This window comes from Pristis pectinata, chromosome 19 (assembly GCF_009764475.1).
Source record: "Pristis pectinata isolate sPriPec2 chromosome 19, sPriPec2.1.pri, whole genome shotgun sequence".
Classification (NCBI taxonomy): domain Eukaryota; kingdom Metazoa; phylum Chordata; class Chondrichthyes; order Rhinopristiformes; family Pristidae; genus Pristis; species Pristis pectinata.
In genome coordinates, this window is record NC_067423.1 from 4,137,199 (window position 1) to 4,163,447 (window position 26,249).

At 43.1% G+C, this 26,249-nt stretch overlaps 1 protein-coding gene across 1 annotated transcript; it reads left to right on the top strand.

The window, feature by feature from the left end:
- Nucleotides 1-1,411: 1,411 nt before the first annotated feature.
- On the top strand, nt 1,412-26,249 carry phyh (phytanoyl-CoA 2-hydroxylase). The gene is made up of 9 exons (XM_052033879.1): nt 1,412-1,513; nt 7,207-7,262; nt 10,437-10,547; nt 16,261-16,441; nt 17,116-17,197; nt 19,258-19,439; nt 22,146-22,295; nt 23,713-23,847; nt 25,805-26,249. The coding sequence occupies exons 1-9, from the start codon at nt 1,460-1,462 to the stop codon at nt 25,856-25,858; spliced, it is 1,005 nt and encodes a 334-aa protein (XP_051889839.1). The 5' UTR covers nt 1,412-1,459; the 3' UTR covers nt 25,859-26,249.

Below are 26,249 nucleotides of genomic sequence, written 5' to 3' on the forward strand. Positions count from 1 at the left end.
GGGGCCGGTGAGATAAGGGGAAAAGGGGCAGAGGGGAGTGGTGACTGGAAGTTAGAGAAATCAATGTGCTGTACTGTTCTATGTCCATGCAATCAAGTTGGAGACTACCAAGGCAAAATGTGAAGTGCTGTTCCTCTAATTCGTGTCAAGCCTCAACTTGGCAGACATGTCAATGTGGGAATGGGAAGTGGAATTAAAATGGCTGGTGTCCGGGAGATTCAGGCTGGTACGGTGGATGGAGCAAAGGTGCTCAACGAAGCGATTTCCCCCAATGTGCGTTGGGTCTCACTGACGTAGAGGAGGCTGCACCAGATGCAATAAGTGAAGCCACTGTGAATCTCTCATGAAATTATTGCATCCGGTGTGGCCTCCTCTACATCAGTGAGACCTGACACAAATTGGGCCAAATGTGGGTAAATGGGATAAGCTTAAATGTACAGTGGAAAGCATTCTGACTGGTTGTATCACAGCCTGGTATGGAAACTCCCAATGCACAGGAACGTGAGAGGCTACAGAGAGTGGTGTGACTCAGCCAATTCCATCATGGGTACAGCTCTACCCACCATCAAGGACACCTGCAAGCGGCAACACCTCAGAAAGGCGACATCCATCATCAGGGACCTCCTGCCCACCCCCAGCCATGCCCTCTTCTTGATGCTGCCATCAGGCAGGAGGTACAGGAGCCTGAAGACCCACACCTCAAGGTTCAACAACAGCTTCTTCCCCACTGCTATTGCTTTCTGAAAAACCGTACAACCTCTGTCGATATTTCTTATTTCTGTCCCTCAACTTGCACTAATATTTATTTTGCGTTATGTATAATTTGTTTATGTTAACTTATGCTTGTAATATACTGTGCTGCTTCTGCAACTAAAAAAAGTTTTCATGGCATTTATACCCTAGGTATGTACGCCTATGACAATAACCCAGTTTAGGAATACTGTGACCACTTTGCACTAAAACGTACTTATTTTTGTTCGAATTGTTTTTTTCCCTTGTAAAATTGTGTATGTTTTGCTTGTGAATGCTGCTTGTATGATGCTATGTGCCTGCGACGCTGCTGCAAGTAAGTTTTTCATTGCACCTGTGCACACATGGACTTGTGCATCTGACAATAAACTGGACTTTGACTCTTTGATCTTTATCTCGGTCGGCATGGACCAGTTGGGCCGAAGGGCCTGTTTCGGTGCCGCATGACTGACACGGGTTTGCATTCCCTGCCTCGGGAGCCCTTTCCCCAGGCTGGTAGGCGGGGACAAGGCTGTGCTGATGCATTTGCCGACGTATCTTCTCTGGGACACTCAGCACTCGCTAGTTTCCGGGCCCGCCTCCCTCGCTCGTCTAACGAGCGGCCCGGGACCTTGGACCTTGGACCTGGACCTTGCACCTTGGACCTGGACCTTGCTACGTGCTCCTGATCTGGTCAACCCCCCCCCCCCCCCCCCCCCCCACTGCTGCAATGGCTGCGATTACCAGGCTGAAGCTTCTCCTAGACCACCTACACCCCGACCTTGTATCCTTCTGCTTCTCCAGCAACGTTCCGGGGGACTCGGGTCACCCTCCCCGCCCCACTCTCACCGAAGTTCCGCCGGACTTGTGTCGGGGGGTGTTGTGTCTCAGTTTGCAGCGGTGCTGAGTACCCAAGGCCGGTTGCTTGATCTTCGCTTGTGCTTTAGGCGTTAACTCTTTCCGAGCTCTCCTGTTTTCTTGTTGCAGACAGAACGGACGGCCAGCGTCTGTCCTGTACAACTCCACGGCTGGAGTGATGGACCCTGGTCTCGGCTCTGGTGACACCGGGCCAGAGACCCGAGCAGTTGCTGGTATCTGGAGGAACACACGCAAAACGCTGGAGGAACTCAGCAGGTCAGGCTGCATCCGTGGAGGGAAATAAACAGTCGAAACCCTTTATTCTCGACCCAGAACGTCGAATTTCCTTCCCTAGATGCCGCCTGACCTGCTGAGTTCCTCCAGCATTCTATGTGTGTTGGAGTACTAAAGTGTAAAAATATGTTTTTCTTGTGAATGCTGCTTGTATAATGTACATAGAAACATAGAAAAACTACAGCACAATTCAGGCCCTTCGGCCTACAAAGCTGTGCCAAACATGTCCCTACCCTAGAAATTACTAGGCTTACCCGTAGCCCTCTATTCAGCTCCATGTACCTATCTTAACAGTCTCTTGAAAGACCCTATCGTATCCGCCTCCACCACCGTTGCCGGCAGCCCATTCCACACACTCACCACTCTCTGAGTAAAAAACTTACCCCTGACATCTCCTCTATATCTACTCCCCAGCACCTTAAACCTATGTCCTCTTGTGGCCACCAATTCAGCCCTGGGAAAAAGCCTCTGACTATCTACCCGATCAATACCTCTCATCATCTTATACACCTCTATCAGGTCCCCCCCCCTCATCCTCCGTCTCTCCAAGGAGAAAAGGCCGAGTTCCCTCAACCTGCTTTCATAAGGCATGCTCCACATTCCAGGCAGCATCCTTGTAAATCTCCTCTGTACCCTCCCCATGGCTTCCAGTGTGGCGACCAGAATTGAGTACAATATTCCAAGTGGGGTCTGACCAGGGACATATATAGCTGTGATGCTGTACAAAAGGGATGGGTTACACACCTGAACTGGAGAGGAGACCAATGTCCTTGCATGCAGGTTTGCTGGAGCTGTTGGGGAGGGTTTAAACCAACTTGGCAGGGGGGTGGGAACCGGAATGTCAGATGAGTGGGTGGATCGGTTGGTGTGGAAGTAGATGAGATGTGTACAGAGAAAGTGAGGAAGGATAGGCAGGGTACGGGGCATAAATGCAATCAGATGGGTTGAAATGTGTTTAATGCGAGCTGTTGAGAATAAAGGTGATGAACTTCGAGCGTGGAATTACGATGTTGTGGCCATTACAGAGACTTGGCTGTCGCAATGGCAGGAGTGGCTGCTGGAGGTTCCAGCGTTTAGATGTTTCAGAAGGGATAGGGAAGGGGGTAGAAGGGGTGGGGAAGGGGGGGTGGCATTGCTAATCAGGGATAGTATCACAGCTGTAAGAAGGGGGAACATCATAGAAGGATCTTCTGTTGAGTCAATGTGGGTGGAAGTCAGAAACAGAGCGATCACTCTATTGGGAGTATTCTATAGGTCCCCAAATAACCATCGGGACACTGAGGAGCAGATGAGTAGGCAGATTTTGGAAAGGTGCAAAAATAACATGGGTGTTGTCATGGGTGACTTCAACTTCCCTAATATTGATTGGCATCTCCATAGTGTAAAAGGTTTAGATGGGGCAGAATTTGTTAGGTGTGTACAGGAAGGATTCCTGACATGGTATGTAGACAGGCCGACGAGAGGAGAGGCCACGTTGGATCTGGTATTAGACAATGAACCAGGTCAGGTGAAAGACCTCTCGGTGGGCGAGCATTTAGGGAATAGTGACCACAACTCCCTGACTTTTAGCATAGCCATGGACAAAGATAGGAGCAGACATAGGAAAGTACTTAATTGGTGGAGGGAAAATTATGATGGTATTAGGCAAGAACTTGGGAGCGTAAATTGGGAACAGATGTTCTCTGGTAAATGCACCGCAGAAATGTGGAGGTTATTTAGGGACCCCACTTGCATGGGGTTCTAGATAGGTTCGTCCTGCTGAGACCAGGGAAGGATGGTAGGGTGAAGGATCCATGGTTGACAAGAGAGGTGGAAGGTTTAGTCAAGAGGAAGAAGGAAGCATATTTAAGGCTTAGGAAGCAAAAATCAGATAGGGCTCTTGAGACTTATACGGTAGTCAAGAAGGAGCTTAGGAGAGCTAGAAGGGGACATGAGAAGACCTTGGCAAATAGGGTTAAGGAAAACCCTAAGGCATTCTACACATGTGAGGAACAAGAGGTGAGGGTAGGACCACTCGGGGATGGTGGGGGGGGCATGTGTCTGGAGGCGAAGGAGGTAGGGGTGATTCTAATTGAATATTTTGCTTCAGTGTTCACTAGGGAGAGGGACAGACGAATGTGAGGTTAATGTAAAACAGGCAAACGTGTTGGAGTATGTCAAGGTTAAGAAAGAAGCAGTGTTGGAGCTACTAAAAAGCATTAGGATAGATAAGTCCCTGGGATCGGATAGGATATACCCCAGGTTACTATGGGAAGCGAGGGAGGAGATTGCTGGAGTGTTAACGATGATCTTTCAGTCCTCCCTGGCTATGGGAGTGGTACCGGAGGATGGCAAATGTCGTTTCTGGGATCGGACAGGATATACCCCAGGTTACTATGGGAAGCGAGGGAGGAGATTGCTGGAGTGTTAACGATGATCTTTCAGTCCTCCCTGGCTATGGGAGTGGTACCGGAGGATGGCAAACGTCGTTCCATTGTTCAAGAAAGGTAAAAGGGATAATCCTGGGAATTACAGACCACTGAGTCTTGCATCAGTGGTGGGCAAACTATTGGAGAGGGTTCTTAGGGATAGGATTTATGAGCATTTGGAGAAGCATAGTTTTATTATGGAAAGTCAATGTGGCTTTGTGAAGGGCAGGTTGTGCCTCACAAACTTTTTTCTGAGGAAGTGACAAGACAACTTGATGAAGGTAGAGCGGTGGATGTGGTATATATGGATTTTAGCAAGGCATTTGACAAGGTTCCGATGGTAGGCTCATTCGGAAAGTCACGAGGTATGGGATCCATGGAAAATTGGCTGTATGGATTCGAAATTGACACCCACAGAAGGCAGAGGGTGGTTGAAGAAGGGGAGAATTTGACCTGGAGGTCAGTGACTAGTGGTGTTCCACAGGGATCTGTTCTGGGATGCCTGCTCTTTGTGATTTTATATATATAGGATGAGGAAATGGAAGGATGGGTTGGTAAGTTTCCAGACAACACGAAGGTTTGTGGTGTAGTAGATGGTGAAGAAGGTTGTCGTAGGTTGCAAAAGGATTTAGACAGGATGCAGAGCTGGGTAGAGAAGTGGCAGGTAGAGTTCAACGGGAGAAGTGTGAAGTGATACACTCTCGAAGAATGAACGAAGGCAGATTACATGGTTAATGGCAGAATTCTTAGCAGTGTGGAGGAACAGAGAGATATTGGGTTCCAGGAACACAGATCCCTCAAAGTTGCCTCACAAGTGGATAGAGCATTTAAGAAGGCGTATAGTGTGCTGGCCTTCATTAGTCGGGGGATTACATTCAAGAGCCAAGAGGTAATGTTGTAGCTCTATAAGACTCTGGTTAAACCACACTTGGAATATTGTGTTCAGTTCTGGTCACCACATTATAGGAAAGACCTGGAAGCTTTGGAGAGGGTGCAGTGGAAATTTACAAGGATGCCACCTGGGTTGGAGTGCATGTCATAGGAGGAGGGGTTGAGCGAGTTAGGGCTTTTCTCTTTGGAGTGACGAGAGGACACTTGCTAGAGGTATATAAGATTATGAGAGGCATAGACAGAGTGGACAGCCAGCATCTTTTCCCCAGGGTGGCAGTGGTCAATACTAGAGGTCACCTGTTTAAGGTGTATGGAGGAAAGTTCAGGGGAGATGTCAGAGGTAGGTTTTTGTTTACACAGAGAGTGGTGGGTGCCTGGAATGCACTGCCGGGGGTGGGGGTAGGGGCCGATACGATAGGGTAATTTAAGAGACTGTTAGATAGGCACATGGACGAAAGAAAAATAGACAGTTATGGGAGGTGAAGTAGAGAGGGAGATAGTTTGAATGTGGATAAGGGTTATATAGGTCGGCACAACATCGTGAGCCAAAGGGCCCGTACTCTGCTGTACTGTTCTATGTTCTAAAGAACTGCATTCAATTAAGTATGGCCTGGGAGAGGTTAGTTGGGATGGAACTGCCTTCCCTGACCAGATGTCAACAACGAGATGTTTTTGGTAATAGATGGAAGCATTAGAGGGGAGTTCAGGAAATATTTTTCACCTAAAGAATGTTGGGATCTGGAACCACTTCCTGTGGAGGTGGGCAAGTCACATTTAAAGTGTGCCTGGATGAGAACTCGGTGTGTTGTAGCTCCTGACTCTTAACCAAACCAGGCAGTGGAATTGGTCTTGATGCCTCTTTTGCCTGCATGGATATGGTTGACTGGCCTCTTTCTGTGCTGTGATCTTTGATACTGTCATTGGGATCCAGAAGTTGTCCTCAATAACAAAATCTTTAAAATTTACTGACTGGTTGTTATGTATTACTGTTTGTGAGGTCTTGCATTGTTAAAAGTGGAAGCCTTTCATATTGCAACAGTGACTAAACTTCAAAAGCATAGTGTTTGGAGATATCTCGGAAGCAGCTGTTTCAGTGGTATGGCATGAATATTGAATTTTTGAATTTAGGGTAACCCATACCCCTGGTGTTCACCACACTTACCTGTCCACCCAGATTTCTTCTCCCTTTTATTCATCTCTCCCATTCCTTCCCCTTACCTGGTTCCATCAGCACATCACGGAAACCAGCCTCCCCTCCATGCATACCGTCGACACTTCTCGCTGCCTTGGTAAAGCAGCCAGCATAATCAAAGACCCCACCCACCCTGGACATTGTCTCCCCCCCCCCCCCCCCCCCCATCGGGCAGAAGATACAAAAGCCTGAAAGCACGTACCACCAGGCTCAAGGACAGCTTCTATTCCTCCTTTATAAGATGATTGAATGGTCCCCCAGTACGATACTCTTGATCTTTCAATCTACCTCGTTATGGCCTTGCACCTTATTGTCTGCCTGCACTGCACTTACTCTGTAACTTTATTCTGCATTCTGTTACTGTTTTCCCTTGTACAACCTCACTGCACTGTTATAATGAAATGACCTGTATGGATGGCATGCAAAACAAAGTTTTTCACTGTACGGGTGACAATAATAAACCAATTTACCAATGTGTGGACAGATAGGATTAGTTTAAATTGTTATCATGGTTGGTATAGACATCGTGGGCTGAAGGGCCTGTTTTATGTTCTGTGGAACAAATAAAGAGCACAAATTGGGGTAAATTGGTCCATTGTTTCTTTGAACTGCCTTGTTTATCCTCTTCCCCTTTCCCTTTCATACACAGCCTGATGTGTGTTTTTTCCAAGCATTGACTCTATTTGCATCTGAGAGTTGTTACTAACTCTACTCCCACCACCCCTTGATTTTTTTTTGTCTACTTTATAAGTATTTTTGTTTTTAAAAATGTTCGTTACCAATAAACAAAATTTCCTTGTGAGAGAATTGTTTTTTCCTTTATCCATACTTCAGAAAGCCTCTCCCACATCTGCAGAAGTAACTTCATATTCTAATCCCGGGAAACTCCTGTAAGTAATGGGGACAAATTGTCGGAATGTTCAGATTCACAATGTTTTATTGTGAGGAGCACTGTTACAATGAGGTTTGTCCTGCAGGTTCCTAAAGTACTTTTGTTTCCTCTGGTTCTGTGAAGGCTTCCTGTTGTAACTCTTTTCTCGTAAGCTGTATGTTCCAGTATTTGTGATTAATCGATGGAAGGAGCCTCTCTGAAGTGAGTTTTAAAATGAGACCTTTTGAGGAAATGTGAATTTTATCGCCTTTGAATCAGAAAACTGAAGTCTTCAGAGACTTCAGCAAATCTAGAGTAAAGATTCGTGAACTGAATTTAACAGATACATGGCTCATTTTGAAGAAACCCAGTGGAGTTATTTTGGTGTATGGGCGAATATTTATCCCTAAACGAACATCAATCAAAAATTGAGACACACGAGACTGCAGATGCTGGAAATCTGGAGGAACTCAGCGGGTCAGGCAGTATCTGTTCCATGGTCCCTTGGTCACTTCCACCTCTCACCTCCCAGCTCCTAACATCATCCCCAGTCTTCCCTCCTCCCTCACCTGCCTATCACCCCCCCCCTCACCTGGATCCACCTATCACCTGCCAGGTCTTGCTCCACGCCCCCCCCCCCCATCATCCCTCTTTTCAGTCCTGATGAAGGGTCTCAACCTGAAGCGTCAACTGTTCATTTTCCTCCGTAGATGCTGCCTGACCTGCTGAGTTCCTCCAGCGTTTTGTGTGTGTTGCACCAATCAAAAATTATCACCTTGCTGCTTGTTGGATGTTTGAGTGAAAATTGGCTGCTGTGTTTTATTTTAAGGCAGTGACTCCTTAAGCGTTTGAACAGCACTTAAGAACATCTAGAAAAGGAACGTGAAAAACATAAATGCAAGTTTTTCTCCTATGGAAAGAATGATTGCTGGGTGGTGTAGTTGAATTTGAACAATTATTTCCCTCAAAACCCCTCTGTTACATAGATTAACAAAACTTGGAAAAGCATCAAGGGCTGCAGACCTTATGCAGGCAAGTGGGATTAGTGCAGGTAGACATCACGGCATGGACGAGGTGGGTCAAAAGGGCGTTCTTGTGCTGTATGAGTCTATGATGATATGGTAAATTGATTACCAATAGCAGAACCTGGAAATGCTGGAAACATTCAACAGGGCAGTTAACATCTGTAAGATGAAGGGCTTTGACCTGAAACCTCGACTGTCCATTTTTCTCCATAGATACTGCCTGACCTGCTGAATTCCTCCAGTAACATAGAACACTACAGCACAGTACAGGCCCATCGGCCCACAATGTTGTGCCGACATTTTATCCTGCTCTAAGATCTATCTAACCCTTCCCTTCCACATAGCCCCTATTTCTCTATCATTCATGTGTCTATCTGAGAGTCTCTTAAATGTCCCTAATGTATCTGCCCCCAAAACGTCTGCTGGCAGTGCGTTCCACGCACCCGCCACTCTCTGTGTAAAACAAAAAATACTTACCCCGACATCCCCCTTATACCTTCCTCCAATCACCTTAAAATTATGCCCTCTCGTGTTAGTCATTGTCACACTGGGAAAAAGTCTCTGACTGTCCACTTGATCTATGCCTCTTATCATCTTGTACACCTCTATCAAGTCACCTCTTATCCTCCTCATCTCCAAAGAGAAAAGCCCGAGCTCGCTTGCGTGTTGCACCATTTGTAAATTGGTATTTCAAGTGCAGAATATGTTGTTCGGGTTGTACATTACCAATTAACAGCTGCTCTCTCTACACTGATTGCTAATCCATACTGTTTGCAAATATGAAGAAAAAACTTGTGCTTCATTTGTACACCATTACCTTTACTGTGGTCAGTTTTGACAAGAAACATAACTGAACTAATTATACTGTATAAACACACAGCAACAACCCTGTTGCAGGGTTTTGACACGAACCGTCGACAATTTCTTTCTTCCCACAGATGCTGCTTGATCCACTGAGTTCCTTCAGCACATTGTTTGTCACAGCAGATACAAGAGCAGGTCAGCAGCTGAGTACTAAGTGATTAATTTGACTCCCCAAAGCCTCTTCATCTACAAAGCACAGGTCAGGAGTATGATGAAGCACCCTCTACTTGGCTGGACAAGTGCTGTTCCAATAACATTGGAAACTTGACACCGTCCAGATCAAAGCAGTCCACGTGGCATGCCATCCACCAAACGAAAGATATACTCCACCATCAGTGGACTAATATTGTACAAGATGTTTACTCACCAAAGTGGTTTCTGTAGCATCTCTCAAAGCCCATGGCCTTTACCACTGGAAGAGCAAAGGTAGCAGGCACACAGGATTACCGCCTACAGACTCCTGTCAAGTTGCACTCCATTCTGGCCTAGAAATATATTTCTGTTTCTTCATTGTCGTAGGGTCTGAATTATGAAACTCTCAGCTTGTGTGTCCTGACCAGATATCTTTGCTATGTGGACTGCAGCCATCCTTGTAGATGGCTCACTGAGGGCAGTTAGAGATGGACAATTAATGATCTTGCCAGTAGTGGCTGCATCCCTTGAGAGCTTGTGAATACAAGGATAGCACAGTAAACCAAAAAAAGGTATAAACTGCTCAAAAATGGTTTGAAATCTAACCTTGCTGCAGTTTTTTTAAACTACAATCTTAAGGTGCTTTTCATTGGGAGAAATAATCAGTGTAAGAGCTCAATTTCTTGAGTTTTGATTTAATTGGGCATCGTGGAAAAAAATTGAATTATTTTTTCAATGTTCCAAGCAGCCTAATTAGACATCCATGCCAACTGGGAGCATGGTACATTAAAGATTCATCCAAGTCCCCATCAAACTGTTAAGTGGAGAGATGGTGATGTTCCTGTGTTGATCGATTTGCTATTCAGGTTGACATTTTCAACAAATTTATAGCAACAGGAGTTTCAGGGAATCCTGATGGGAGACATTTATTTTACCCAAGCCTGTTAATCTTATCCTTGAGTACGATTAGAATGTACCCTGTTGCTGCAGTATTAGGAATTTTTGGATTTGTGACGTATGTATCAAAGAAAATAGTTTGTCATTTTCAGAGTAACTACAAAATTTCTGATGTCACATCATGCAGAATAAAACAATGCATTGCTTTTGTGTGAAAATTGTTCATTTTATTTTACCAAGAAGTATTCTATTTATTAAACTATCTTTATATCTAGCTACACTTTGGAAAACTGTTGTCTCACCCCTGAGCAGAGGCAGTTTTATGAGGAAAATGGATTCCTTCATATTAAGAAGTTGGTTTCCGATGAAAATCTGGACATCTTTAAGTAAGTTGTGTTTTAAAGAAAAAGCTTTATTTATTTCAGTTGACAGGGAACAGTGAGAGGAGATGATAAACCTTACTTGAGTAGTAAACATATCTATGGAAGACTTGCTCCCAAATATTTACAAGGGGCATATAAAGATGGAAGTTTTTGATGCAACTTTACAAGATGTTGGCAAGAGTGCACCTGGAGCACTGAATACAGTTTTGGTCTTCTTGTTTGAGTAATTGTGTACTTGCATTGGAGGTGGTTCACTAGGTTACTCCCTGAGATAAAGGGTTGACGTGTAAGGAAGGGTTGAGCAGCTTAGAAGAATGAGATGGGCAAGGTTGCCCTTTAAGCCCTTTATTATTTGATATTGCTTTGGAGCCCTTGGCTATTGCACTCCAGGACTCTTCAAATATATGTGGCATTACTCGCGGACAGAAGATTCATATCTCTTTACGCAGATGACCTGTTACTTCATATTTCTAACCCAGGGGAATCTATTCCCGCAGTACTATCACTACTAGATCAGTTTACTGTTTTTTCTGGCTATAGATTAAATCTTAATAAGAGTGAACTTTTTCCATTAAATATGTAAACCCCAATTTACAGGCAATTACCTTTTAGATTGGTAACTGACTATTTTATGTATTTAGGTGTTAAAATTACCAAGAAACATAAGGACTTATTTAAAGCTAATCTATTGCCTTTAGTTGACCATGTTAAACAATTATTTACTAAGTGGTCCCCACTGTCTTTATCATTGGTAGGCCGAATTAATGCGGTTAAGATGAATATCTTACCAAAATTTTTATATTTATTTCAAGCGATTCCAACTTTTGTCCCGAAATCTTTTTTGACACTATTGATTCTAAAATTCTTTCATATATTTGGCAGAATAAAAACCCAAGGTTAAGTAAGAAATATTTACAAAAACTAAAAAAGGATGGTGGTATGGCCCTGTCTAACTTTAGATTATATTATTGGGCAATTAATATCAGATATTTAATTTTTTGGATACAAGATTCAGACGTAATTCAATGTCCCAAATGGGTACACCTTGAGACCAATCAGTACTTGGATTTTCATTAGTTTCTATTTTAGGAGCTTCACTCCCTTTTGCACTTACCAAATTAACTAAACATATGATTAACCCAATTGTTAAACATACAATATGAATGAGGTTTCAATTTTGTAAATTTTTTGGATTGAATAATCTAATTTTTTCTTTCATCCATCCAGAGTTGACTCAGCTTTTTCCATATGGGAAAGGAAGGGAATTGTATGTTTTCGTGATTTATTCATTGATAACTTTTTCATCTTTTGAACAACTGTCTAACAAATACAATTTGCCTAGATCACACTATTTTCGATATTTGCAGATTAGAAATTTTTTAATAGCTACTATACCCTCTTTTCCGACACCTTACAAAACTGAAATTATGGAATAAATTTTAGGTCTTAATCCTTATCAGAAGGGCTTGATAGCAATAATCTATGATTTAATTATGAAAATACGTCCAGAATCACTGGACAAAATTAAGAATGAATGAGAAAGCGAACTCCAGACATCTATACCTACAGAGACTTGGAAGAAAATCCTTCATTTAGCTAATACATCTTCAATGTGTGCCAGACACTCTTTGATACAGTTTAAGGTAGTTCACAGGACCCATATGTCAAAAGATGAGCTAGCTCGTTTTTATCACCATATAAATCCTATATGTGACAGATGTAAACTAAATGTGGCTTCTTTGACACATATGTTTTGGCCCTGTCCTCTTGGAAAAATATTGGAAAGACATTTTTAACATTATCTCAAATGTATTGAATATTGATTTACAACCTCACCCTATCACTGCAATGTTTGGATTACCAAGGATAGAGTCTGACCAGTTATCTGTTTCCGCTAACCGTATGAATGCCTTTGTTACATTAATGACCAAACGATCCATTTTGCTTAAATGGAAGGATCCAATACCTCATACTACTTTTCAATGGTTCTCTCAAACTATATCATGTTTAAACTTGGAAAAAATTAGGAGTGGTACTGTTGATCCTTCGCTTAAATTTGAGGATATTTGGAGTCCATGTATTCAATATTTTCACATGATATAGATCCCCTTTCAATAACTTTCCAATTTAGAGGAACGGAGTTGACGACATAATATTGCTCTGTTTCTACCGAGAAATTTCAGTCCAGTCTTTTTTCTTTTGTTTTTTTTTTGAAATTTTTCTGTTTAGTTTGGTTTGTTATATTGTTTATAATTTTTCTTATTGATTTGGGGAATTTTTTTCTTTCTTTTCTTTTATATATATCTATCTATCTGTCTACATGTCTGTCTGTCTATCTATATATATCTTTTCCTTCCCTTTCTTTTATATTCATTTACTAAGAGATCGCGGGATCTACAGGTTTTTATATTTTATTGTTCTTTATGACTATCCATGCCATGATTGTTCTCTGATCTCTGTGTATTACATGTACAAACATTGATGTTATATATTAATCTGTATTAATTTGAAAACTAATAAAAAGATTGAAAAGGAAAGAGAAGAATGAGAGATCATCTTATTGAAGGATATGTGTATAGATGGACCTCAGTAAGGCCTTTGACAAAGACCCAAGTGGGACACTGGTCCGAAAGGCCAGAGTCCATGGAATTCAAGGCAATTTGACAAATTAGATCCAAAATTCACTTACTGATCGGAGGCAGAGGGTGATGGTGGAGGGTTTTTTAATGACTGGAAGCCTGTGACCAGTGGTGCATCACAGGGATCTGTGCTGGGACCCTTGCTGTTTGCCAGATACATTTCGTGATATGGATATGAATGTAAGAGGTATGACTATTATGCGATGACATGAAAATTGGTGGTGGTGTTGATAGTGAGGAGGATCGTCTTAGGTTACTGATAGACTTTGCTAAGTTGGTAAATTGGGCAGGGAATGGCAGATGGACTTTAATCGTGATAAGTGTGAGGTGATGTACTTTGAGACAACCAGTAAGGATAGGACATGCACAGTGAATGATGGGATCTGGAGAGTACTGAGGAACAAGAAGGGCCAAGGCTCTCTGACAGAGGCAGCATAGGTAGATGTGACGAAAATATATGGGATACTTGTCTTCATTAGCTGGGACATAGAATCTGACAGCATGGAGCTTATAATACAGCTTGTAAAACTTGGTTAGGCCACAGCTGGAGTACTGTGTACAGTTCTGGACACCACGCTATGGAAAAGACGTGACTGCAGTGGAGAGGGTGCAGAGGAGATTCACCATATATTGCCTGGGATGGAGCGTTTCACATATGAGGAGAGACTGGGTTTGTTTTCCTTGGAGTGTAGGAAGCTGAAGGGGTCAATTGAGGTGTACACAATAATGGGGGATATAGACAGGAGAGAAAGCGGGAAACTTTTTCCCATAGAGGTGTGAAAAACTAGAGGATGTAGGTTTAGTGTAAGGTATTGGTTTATTATTGTCACTTGTACCGAGGTACAGTGAAAAACTTGTCTTGCATACCAATCATACAGGTCAATTCATTACACAGTGCAGTTACATTGGGTTAGTACAGAGTGCATTGATGTAGTACAGGTAAAAACAATAACAGTACAGAGTTAAGTGTCACAGCTACAGAGAAAGTGCAGTGCAATAAGGTGCAAGGTCACAACAAGGTAGATCATGAGGTCATAGCTCATCTCATCGTATATGGGAACTGTTCAATAGTCTTATCACAGTGGGATAGAAGCTGTCCTCGTCTGGTGGTACGTGCCCTCAGGCTCCTGTACCTTCTACCCGATGGAAGAGGAGAGAAGAGAGAATGACCCAGGTGGGTGGGGTTTTCAATTATGCTGGCTGCTTAGAGGGGATCTGAGGAAGATTGTTTCCACCAGAGGGTGGTTGGAATCTAGAACTCACTGCCTGAGGGTGGTGATGGCAGAGAGATTCACAACATTTTGAGTTGCCGAGGCATTGAAGACCATGTGCTGGTAAATGGGATTAGTGCAGACAGGTAATTGATGGTTGGCATGGACATGGTAGGTCGAAGGGCCTGTTACTGTGCTGTATGACTACAATTCTGGGGGGGGGGGGGTGGTTGACAGGGTGGGTGCTGAGAGGCTGCTTCTCTTGGTGGGAGTGTCAAGAACAAGGAGGCATAGTCTTAGAATAAGGGGTCATCTATTAAAGACATAAATGAAGAGAAGGTTCTCTCAGAGTTGTGAATCTTTGGAATTCTCTACCACATAGAGCAGTGGAGGCAGTATTGTTTAAGGAAAAGATTGAAAGGCAATTAAATACAAGAGAATAAGGCATATTAGAGAGAGGGGAGAAGTGGTGTTCAGACCAAGTTTGGATCAGCTCTGATTTTATTGATTGGTGGAACTGATCAAGGGACTGATTAGCCCACTCCTGCTTCAGTTCTTGTGTTATATACCCTCCCTCAGTATTAGTAATATCTGAATTAAGATAAGCAAGTGGTTTACTATTGTCACATGTACCAAAGTACAGTGGAAAAACTTGGTTTGCCTGCCTTCCATACACAAGTACATCGAGGTAGTAAAAACAACAACAGAATGCAGAATATAGTGTTACAGTTATAGAGAAAGTGCAGTGCAGGTAGACAATAAGGTGCAAGGGCCATTGACAAGGTAGATCGAGTTCATCTTTATTGTATGAGAGGTCCGTTCAAGAGTCTGGTAACAGCGGGATAGAAGCTGTCCTCGGGTCTGGTGGTGCGTGTTTTCAAGCTTTTGTATCTTCTGCCCGATGGAATTTTGATACAAGTTCAGTAGGAGTTTTGTTTTAAATGCATGGGGAAAAGAAATCACTTGTGGTTTGTATTTTACCGGATAGATGAGCAAACTGAGGAAGCTGATTTGTGACGATCGTTGAGGAAGTTGGTGGGGGGACCAGTAGATTGAAACAGGTTTGATCTGGAGCTGATATTCGAAAAGGGGAAAGTCGACCCACATCAGTTTTGGTCTCTTCTCTGATTTAATAATGGGTTTGATTATCATAAGAAGTAGGTGGCAGGGAGAGGCCACGGCCTCTTGAGTCTGTCCTGTCATTCAATAAAATCTTGGCTGATTTCATCTTGGTCTCTGCTCCATTTTCATAGCTCATGAAGGGATACACCATGAAAAGAGGCCCCTCAACCACCGAGTCTGTGCTAACCATCAGCCACCCGTTTACATTAATCTCATGTTTTTTTTTCTTTTCTCCCTACAATCTACCACTCGCCAGACAATAACCCTACCAACCCACGTGACCAGAATGTGGGAGGAAACCTGAGCACCTGGGTTAAACCCACAGGGAGAACGTGTGAATTCCACACACACAGGCAGCCAAGGTCAGGATCGAACTCGGGTCCCTGGTGCTATGAGGCATCAACTCTACTAGCTGTGTCACAGTGGTGTCCTCGTTCCATAACTCTTAAAACACCCCTACCAAAAATCAATCTTTTAGTGGCATTCAATTACCTGGCCTCCACAGTTCTCTTGGGTAGATGGTTCTAAAGATTCACGAGAGAGAATTGTTTGGAATTCTTTATTTCAGATGTAAACTAAAAAAGAAATGATAATCTATTTGTTATTGTAAGATATCTTTATTAGTCACATGTACATCGAAACACACAGTGAAATGCATCTTTTGCGTAGAATGTCCCAGGGGCAGCATTTAATGAATACATCCAAAATATGTTTAGAAATGAATCCTGTTTGTCTTTGTTATAGCGAGGAATTTGAAAAGATCTGTCGAAAGGAAGTTGAGGTCCCAGGAATAACAGTGATGAGAGATGTAACCATTGCGAAAAATGAGTATGTTCCAGACAGCACCAGTCCGCACCAGACTGTTTCTAAGATCCAAGATTTCCAAAACAATGAAATACTTTTTAAGTACTGCTGTCTACCAGAGGTGAGAAGCAAGATTTAAAAGCTAAGTATAAAGACTTTATTTAATCCAAGCAAATGCCAGTGATTGAGAAGTTACACAGACCAGAAGCAATGTTAGTGTATGATTACATGCTTGTAAGCTGTTCTCTTGAAAGTAATAAAAGCTCTCTGCACAAAGTGTAACATTTTCATAGAATCATAAATTATAGTCAATCCAGTATGCTGCTACCAAATCAGAATAATCCAGTCTAACCATATTTCAGTGGTCTTTCACTGCACTCTTCAAGGCATCCTCAAATACTTATAAGATTTCTTTATTAGTCACACGTACATTGAAGCACACAGTGAAATGCATCTTTTGTGTAGAGTGTTCTGGGGGCAGCCCGCAAATGCCACCACGCTCCCGGCGCCAACGTAGCATGCCCACAACTTCCTAACCCGTACGTCTTTGGAATGTGGGAGGAAACCGGAGCACCCGGAGGAAACCCATGCAGACACGGGGAGAACGTACAAACTCCTTACAGAGAGCGGCCAGAATTGAACCCAGGTCACTGGCGCTGTAATAGCGTTACACTAACCACTACACTACTGTGCCTGCCTGCTAATTTAACTTGCACCCGATTCGTAGGTAGAAATTATATTCGTGAAATCTGCCTTTTACATAATGTGCTTTCTTAATATGGTTTATACTTTTAGATCTTGAAATATGTGGAGTGTTTTACTGGTCCCAACATCATGGCAATGCACACCATGCTAATCAACAAGCCCCCAGATACAGGTAAGGCAAGAAAAGATACTGACTGTTTGTAAGTGTGCCACTTCAGAAAATGTACTGATTTCTCTACAATCATTAGATGAACTCCCTATTGAACAGCAAATACCTTCATCACAGGAGCTGCAGCAGTTAGGATAACTGCTCACCAACAGTGCTAGGGCAGTTAGAATGAGCAGTAGATGTTTGCCTTCCCTGCATCGCCTACAACTTTTTAAAAAAAAAAAGATGCAGATTACATTCATTGAACTATGTAGAGTCAACTTCACCCCCCCCTTGGAAAAATGTTCTAGTTTATGAAGGAGGTACAGAATCCTGAAGTCTCAAATGAACCATCTGGCACAACTTTAATCACTACAGTCTAACAGCACTATAACCAAATTGCACTAAAATTGACTTTGCTTTTTTTGTTCTAATTGTGTTCTTTCTTGTAAAAATTGTGTATAATTTATGTTTATGTTTTTCTTGTGAATGCTGCTTATCTGATGCTCTGTGCCTGTGATGCTGCTGTAAGTTTTTCATTGCACCTGTGCACACATGGACTTGTGCATCTGACAATAAACTCAACTTTAACATCTTTTTCTGGTTAAAGTCAGAGTGAGCCAAACCTTGATATGCAATTATTAAAATAGAAGATTCTGAAATAAAAATATAAAATACTAGAAAATTCCGAACAGGGTCGACAGCGTCCACTGAGAGGGTGTTAAGGTTCCAGGTTCATAACCTTGCATCTGCTGTTTGTCATACACTAAGACCCTGTTTCACTCTACAGATACTGCCTGACCTGCTAAGTATTTCTGTTTTTGTTCTGGATTTCAAACATCTGCAGTAATTTGATTTTGTATTATTGATGAAAATCTAAAATATTGTCCCTTTTTATTAAATTATGGGACACAGCCAGTTATTGACCATCTCCAATTTCTCTTGAGAAGCTGCCTTGCCTCACTGCGGTCCTTGCAGTGTAGGTGCTCCCAAAATGCTGTTGAGTCAGGAATTAAGGCTTTGGATTTGGCAACAATGAAAGGAATGTTGATATTCATATCCAAATTAGGACAATGTTATGAATGAGAGTGGAACCTGTATGTGTAGTGGTCCTCTGTATCTAATTCCCTGAGGTGGTGAGTTTCTGTTGGAATAGCCTTGGAGCTTTGCATTTTCTAGATAGCACACACTGCAGCCACTGTGTGATGGAGATCCACAGAGTGAATTTTCAGAGTGTTGAACAGGGTAGCAATATTCATACTGCTTTGTTCTGGGTGGTGTTAAATTTGTAGTGTGATTGGAATTGGTTTATTACTGCCACATGTACCGAGATATAGAGAAAAACTCTTGTTTGTTTGCCATCCAGGCAGATCATGTCATACGCAAGTACAGTGAGGTAGTAAAAAGAAAACAGAATGTAATGTTACAGAGAAAGTGCAGGGGAGGTGGACAAATAAAGTGCAAGGGCGACGATTGGGAGATTAAGAATTCATCCTTAGTGTATGAGAGGTCCGTCCAAGAGTGTGATATCAGTGGGCTAGAAACTGTCTTTGAGTCTGGTGGTTCGCGCTTTCAAGGTTTTGTATCTTCTGTCCAACGAGAGCAGGGAGAAGAGAGAATGACCAGGGTGGGAGGGGTCCTTGATTATGCTGGCTGTTTTCCCAAGGCAGTGGGAAGTGTAGATGAAATTGATGGAGGGGAGGCTGGTTTGTGTGATGGACTGGGCTGTGTTCACAACTGCAATTTCTTGCGGTCTTGGGTAGAGAAGTTGCCCTATCCAGATAGGATGCTTTCTATGGTGTATCTGTAAAAATTGGTAAGACTTATCGGGGATATGTCGAATCTCCTTATCCTTGTGAGGAAGTAGAGGCCACAGTGTGCTTTCTTGGCCATAGCATCAACGTGACTGGATGAGGACACATTGTCATTGACATTTACACCTAGGAACTTAAAGCTCCATGTGCTTGCAGTGAGCTCAATATATTTCTGAGAATGGTGGATGCTGTGTTAAGTATTGGTTGAGAGAAGGGTTGGTGAAGTTTGTGAATAATAGAATATTGATTTCCATGCGCACACACTTTCAGGAAAGAAGACATCACGCCATCCTTTGCACCAGGATCTGCATTACTTTGCATTTCGGCCTGCAGACCTGATAGTGTGCGCCTGGACTGCCATGGTTAAGGTGGACCGCAACAATGGCTGCCTTGTCGTGCTGCCGGGGACGCACAAGGGCAGTCTGAAGAAACACGTATACCCTGACTGGCCGGTAAGCGCAATGTCTGCCTGCAAACGTTTCACAGGTGTACAAAATCCCGACTCCCAAAAATCAAGAAAGATTACATGGTCAACAAAGCCCAAGCAAAGAAGGCCAGTAAAATAACTCAACAAAAATATCTTGATCAGACAATGATGAATAACAGCAGAAGTTTTGTTATTGTACGACAGAAGTGCATGCAAAATACGTATTGTTAGGAGCTGCTCCATTTTGCTTCACTTTCAGTGATCCTTCATTTGCTTTGCACTGGCCAATTTTCTCCCTTCTTGGATGCCAGAAATAAAGGGGAAAAAAGGGGTTTTTATTTACGTAGCATTTCTCTTGAAATTTGGAAGGACCTTCTTTCCTTAGTAGAGGGGTCAAAAACCAGGGAGCGCAGATTTAAGGTGAGTGGTAGAACGAGTAGAATGGAGCTGAGGAAAAATGTTTTCTTTTGAAGAGGGGCACAGAACTTCTGAAAATGTGGTGGAGATGGAGAGATTTTTGCATTTAAGAAGCACCTGGATGAGTACTTGATCTACACAAGATCAGTCTACCGAATACTGGAAGGCCTGGGTAGAGTGGATGTGGAGAGGATGTCTCCATCAGTGGGAGAGTCCAGGATCTGAGGGCACAGCCTCGGAGTAAAGGGTCGTCCCTCTAAAACTGAGATGAGGAATTTCTTCGGCCAGAGGGTGGTGAATCTGTGGAATTCGTTGCCATGGAGGGCTGTGGAGGCCAAGTCATTGGGTGTATTTAAGGCAGAGATTGATAGGGTCTTGATCGGTCGGTCGGGGGGGGGGGGGGGGCTTAAGGGTTATGGGGAGAAGGTGGGAGAATGAGATTGAAGAAAAAAATCAGCCATGATCGAATGGCGGAGCAGACTCGATGGGCCAAATGGCCTCAAGACATGCCATTACTTTACAGCCAATTATGTCCTTGTAAAGAATTGTGATACAGAAACCTGATTGTTTGAACAGCAATGTAATACAGAGGTTGGGGACCCAACCATGTGTTAGCAGTTCGAGGTCAGGTTGGGTTGGATCACACCAGCTTAGCTCTGCATTTTTTCCAAGTCAGGATGCTCTGCTCAGTATTCTCCCAGGTGAACTCTGCTCTTGATCAATATTTGGTGTTTTATCCTCGGACAGATCAATAGCGTGCTTGGGCACGTTGTACTGGTTGGGCTGCGGGGGAAGAAAGTGCAAGTGCTGGGATTGGTTGTGGTCAATCTGGGGCCAGGGCCAGGGTTTTAATCTTAAAAGCTGGACAGATCTCTAATGTGGTAGTTACCACACAGTTTTTTGGTGATGCACTAAGGATAAACATCAACCACGGAGAACTCCCATTTGTCTTTGCAATGAAGTTAAGGGATCTTTTACATTCAGTCACCTCCTTGGTTCAGCACTTGTTCTGTATGAGGGCAGCTGCAGTGCGATGCTCCCTCTGTACTGAGTGAAATATCGGTCTGAAGTTTTGTACTGAAATCCCTGGGAAAGATTTGAACATACAGGAGCTTTGAATAACTGGAACGTAAGTTCAATCCTCTTGAACTCCAGCCCTGTAGATTTAATGTGTCTAAACCAGTTCATTACATTTGGAACCACGGCCTTCTGACTCTGAGGCAAGATCAACCGAAACCGGCCAGGATAAATGTTCCAGTTGTATTGTTGGGGAGAGGGAGGGAATATCTGCTTAGCGTGAGGAGTCATGCCTCTATCTTTGTTCTTCCTGGTTCTGGCCAGTAGAAATTTCTTGATGTTGTAAGGGAAACTGTTTAGTTGTTCATAGGAAGCCACGTTTGATCAATGTGGGATGGGCTGTACAAGGAGATGACACTGGAGGAGTGAAGAGACAAAGGAGTTAATGTCCATTGATCATTGATCAATAATGGGCAGAAATGATCGTTAAAGTAGAATTGTTTAGAGAAATGGAGTGTAAGGGGATTGAACTTATGATGCAAAGAGTTGGACCATAAATGGAAAACTGCTATTCCAGGCACTAAACATGAAGTTAGATGTCGTGACCTTGGAGGGAAGCAGATCAGATGTTCTACATTGATACCTGGACTCCAAGGGTTTAGGTTTAAGGAGATATTACGGAAACTAGACTTGCATTCCTTGGAATTTACAAGGTTAAGGAGTGATTATCTCATTTTCAACAAATTTGATGTCATCTAAGTCGGTGATAATAAATCTGATTTGATTTGAAATCTTCAAGACTTTGCAGGGGACAAGCGTGTGAAGAGAGATGATTTCTCCTAGTTGGGATGTATTTTTGGGGGAAAAAAAATAGAATGAATGTATTCAGGAGTGAAATTATGAAACCTTTGTCCTTCTCAGAATTGACTGAAACAACATCAGTAATGCATCATTTTGAAACAAGATTGCACAGGATTTTAAATCTCTCAATTAAATGTGAGATTAAATCCTATTCACAAATTGTTTTTCTAAACCTGTTAATTTCAAGATTAAGTTAGAATGCTAAACTAACCTACATCAAGAATTGTATCCGAAAACTTTGGATTGCTTCACTCCAAAAAAAATTGTTTCTAGTAATTGCACTTGCTTTATTCTGTTTTCAACAAATCTGCCTTGTATTTAACTTGGAACACCTAAAATGCTGAGATTTCTGGCTTTTCTTAGGACTTCCCATGGATAGTTGGCTTTTGTTACTCATGAAGGTGATGTATGCTGTCCTCATCTGTTGTATCTTCAGGGTGGTGTCAATAAGATGTATTATGGCATCCATGATTATGACCCCAATCATCCCCGGCTTCACCTTGAGATGGAGAAGGGTGACACGGTGTTCTTTCATCCTCTGCTCATCCACGGATCAGGAACAAATAAGACTGACAGCTTCCGAAAGGTGAGACTGGTGGAGAGGGGCCACTGTAATGTGAGACCCGTCATACATAACAGATCAAGAGTCCTGTACGAAATAAGCTTATTTCACAGACGCGGTCCACACCCCTTCTGATCTTGCTGGAAGTTATAGGGCCATGGGACTGGCATTACTTCTGCCATTTTGGAACATCAGAGTTAGTTGAAGTTTATTAGTTGCCGTCTGTAAGTTGAAAATCTGTCCAGTTTTGGTGTGGCGGTTTGCAGGAATTGAGCAGGAGTGCAGTAACATTGAGTGGATTGATGAGATTTTGCCTCTGCATGAAAGCTGCAGTTACCGCATTTACTGTTGGTCATTTCTGGATCTATAGAGAGAGAATGAGTCTAAGCGTTAGCACTGGGCCTTTCAGGAGTGAAGGTAGAGACACTCCTGCTCCCAGAAGGCGGTGAAAACCTGAAGACACAAGAGAATGCAGATGCTGGAATCTGGAGCGACACAAAGGGTGTTGGAGGAACTCAGCAGGTCAGGCAGCATCCATGGAGGGAAGTGGACAGGAACTGCTGAAGTCGTAGATGTTATGAGCAAGGTGAAGATGAAGATCTAAAATTCCAGACAAAGTAAGGTGGAGTTTTTGGAAGAGGCAAAATGCAAAGCAAGGACATGGACACACAAAGGTGCTGGAGGACCTCAGCGGCATCTATGGAGGGAAATGGACAGTCGATGTTTCAGGTCAAGACCCTTCATCTGGACTGGAAAGAAAGGGGGAGAGAGCCGGTATAAAGGGTGGAGCAAGAGCTGGCAGGTGATGTGGATCCAGGTCAGGGTTGGTTGGGGAGGTGGGGGGTTGGTTGTGGTGATAGGCAGATGAGGGCAGGAATGACGTCCAAAGCTGGGACGTGATGAGTGAAAGTGACAAAGGGCTGAAGGTGATGCAGTATGAACATTTGAAACTCCCTTCCACAAATGGCGTTTGATGCTGGATTAACTAGAAAGCAGAGATAGATTCTTGTGTTAGCTGTGCGTGTGGTGCTGAAAGGAAGACTAGTAAATGAAAGTTGGGTCACAAATTGTCCATGAATAGTAGAGCAGGCCAGAGAGCTCTCCCTGTTACACACTCCAGTAAAAGCACGGATGTGGATGGAAGCTTACCTGAGGCTGTGATATCCAGCTTCAGACACCAAGTAACAGATGGGTAAACCTTGAAGCAGATTGCCTCTGTTCTTATGCCAGAGAATGGAGTGTTATTCGGAAAGCTTTAAATATTAAATCCATACAAGTGAAAGAAAATTCACTGCTTCACTTCATGAAGACTAATTGTCAACGATGCAATATCAATTAATCTTTGTAACCTTTAGCCTAAATTGCAGAGTTGTCAATCCTACACTGAATGATGCTTTTCCTTCAATGCAGACTTACTGTATTGTATGTGGTTTTATTTCAGGCAATCTCATGCCACTATGCCAGTGCAGACTGCCATTACATTGATGTAAAGGGGACCTTCCAGGAGAATCTTGAGAAAGAGCTTCTTGAAATAGGGCAGAGGAAGTATGATGTTAGCAAAGATATGACTTTGGCGGTAGGTGTTTAAAATCCATATCGTTAGTCATGTATCACCTCGCAGTCAAATCAAGTTGTTGTCAGTTCTTCTTATTGCTCTTCCCAGTGGTATCATGTGCTTTGATTAATCCACTGAGACCTTCAATTCTGAAGCATTTATTTTCAGAATTTCCAGGTGGGGACTTGTAGTGCTGGGCACCCAGAGCAAACTCCAAAAAAAAAAGCATTGGGAAAGATCCTCTGCCAAGATCTGCTCTGATCTTCTGATGTTCTGATGTCAGTTGGCCTATTCCTGAGCCTGGGTCGCAGCACGGCGTAGTCTCTAGAGCAGTGGCTCTGGGATATCAGCAATGTGCCACCAGAGTCCGTGCAGGGATCAACAGGTCAATGCCAACGTGTGCGGAAGGTGCAGTACTCAGCTGGTGTAATCTCCCCACTAAACTTTACGGAAGTAAAAAGAAGAAATTGGCTCCTGAGAGAAAGTTATGTAGAGCTTCATATTTGATTGAAATGTTTTAAGTGTGTGTGTTTTTAGCCTTAACTTTCGTTGATTATCAAATACATTCACAAATAAAGATGAAGGGTCTGGGCCCGAAACGTCGACTCTACTTACCCCCCACAGACACCAAGTTGCAGAAGTTGTAAACCTGCTGCAAGATTTTGGTAAGTTGGTACTGAAATACAGTGAAAACCTCTGTTCTGCGTGCCATCCAGACAGATCATTTCATCACATCAGTGCATTGAGGTGGTACGAGGGAAAACAACAGAATGCAGAATAAAGTGTCACAGTTACAGAGAAAGAGCAGTGCAGGCAGACAATAAGGTGCAAGGTCATAAGGTAGATTGTGAGGTCAAGAGTCCATCTTATGATTCTAGGGGACCGTTCAATGGTCTTATAACAGTGGGATAGAAGCTGTACTTGAGCCTGGTGATACGTTCTTTCAGGCTTTTATATCTTCTGCCCGATGGGAGAGGGGAGAAGAGAGAATGTCCGGGGTGGGTGGGGTCTTTGATTATACCGGCTGCACTACTGAGGTAGCGAGAAGTGTAGACAGAGTCCATAGAGGGGAGTTTGGTTTCCGTGATGTGCTGAGTTGTGACAACTATTCTGCAGTTTCTTGCGGTCCTGGGAAGAGCAGTTGCCACACCAAGCTGTGATGCATTCATATAAGATGCTGTCTGTGGTACATCTATAAAAATTGGTGAGGGTCAAAGAGGACACAGCTTCTATCCCACAGTGATAGGACTATTGAACAGTTCCCTTATACAATGAGAAGGACTCTTGACCTCACAATCTACCTTGTTATTGACCTCGCATCTTATTGTCTACCTGCAATGCCTGTAGCTGTGACACTTTACTCTGTATTCTGTTATTGTTTTTACCCTGTATTACCTCAATGCACTGTGTAATGAATTGATCTGTATGAACGGTATGCAAGACAAGTGTTTCACTGTACCTCGGTACAAGTGACAATACTAAACCAATTCCAAAACATGCCAAATTTCTTTAGCCTGCTGAGGAAATAGAGGTCCTGGTGCATTTTCTTGGACCTCCAAGGAACGTGAAGTTCTCAGCCTCAGCACTGTCGGTGTAAACAGGAGTGTATGCACCACCCCCCACCCATTCCTGAAATTGATGACCAGTTCTTTTGTTTTGCTGACATCGAGGGAAAGGTTGTTGTCGTGACACCATATCACTAGGCCCTCTATCTCCTTTTCTCCCCAACTCAGATGCAATGAAGACAGAATTAGACTAGGGTACCTCTTGGCTGTCTGCAGACTGCAGGAGAGTGAGGGTAGTTGGCATGATATGACAGTAACAGATTATGCAAACCAATGTCCCATCCTATCCCTTTTAAAGAAAACCATGAAAGTACCACATCCATGACCATCTCAATGCACCAAGCTCTCCTGCAGTTGGACCAGAATGGAGCCAATGCTAACCCTTTTCCTCCTTTTTTTTTCCCCCTTTCCAGGATATCTGGTGTTTGAGATCACGCCTTGTACAAGGAGAGAGAACCAATCTGTGAAGTCGTTCTGTCTCTGAGTAACCACTAGAGGATGCTATGCTTGTGCATCAACATATTTTACATTGTTCGCTATGACTGATTAATTATTTTTCTTTGCAAATGATAATCATGTTCAATATACATTGCATGTTTGAGAATTGTCTTCAAGTTTTCATCAATAATTATAACATCAGTTACAAAGTACAGTAAAACTCAGACAACCCAGGGGCACCAGAAGTTCTGCAGATGCTGGAATCTGGAGCAATACACACAGCGCTGGAGGAGCTCAGCAGGTCAGGCAGCATCCGTGGAGGGAAATAAACAGCCGATGTTTTGGGCTGCGATCCTTCATCAGGACTGGAAAGGAAGAGGGCAGAAGGCCGGAATAAGAAGGTGGGGGGAGGGGGAGGAG

Coding starts and splice junctions, on each gene's coding strand:
- phyh (XM_052033879.1), top strand. CDS start 1,460: ATGGCTGCGATTACCAGGCTGAAGCTTCTCCTAGACCACCTACACCCC. Junction 19,440..22,145: donor ACGTATACCCTGACTGGCCG/GTAAGCGCAATG, acceptor TTGTATCTTCAG/GGTGGTGTCAATAAGATGTA. Junction 22,296..23,712: donor AGACTGACAGCTTCCGAAAG/GTGAGACTGGTG, acceptor GTTTTATTTCAG/GCAATCTCATGCCACTATGC.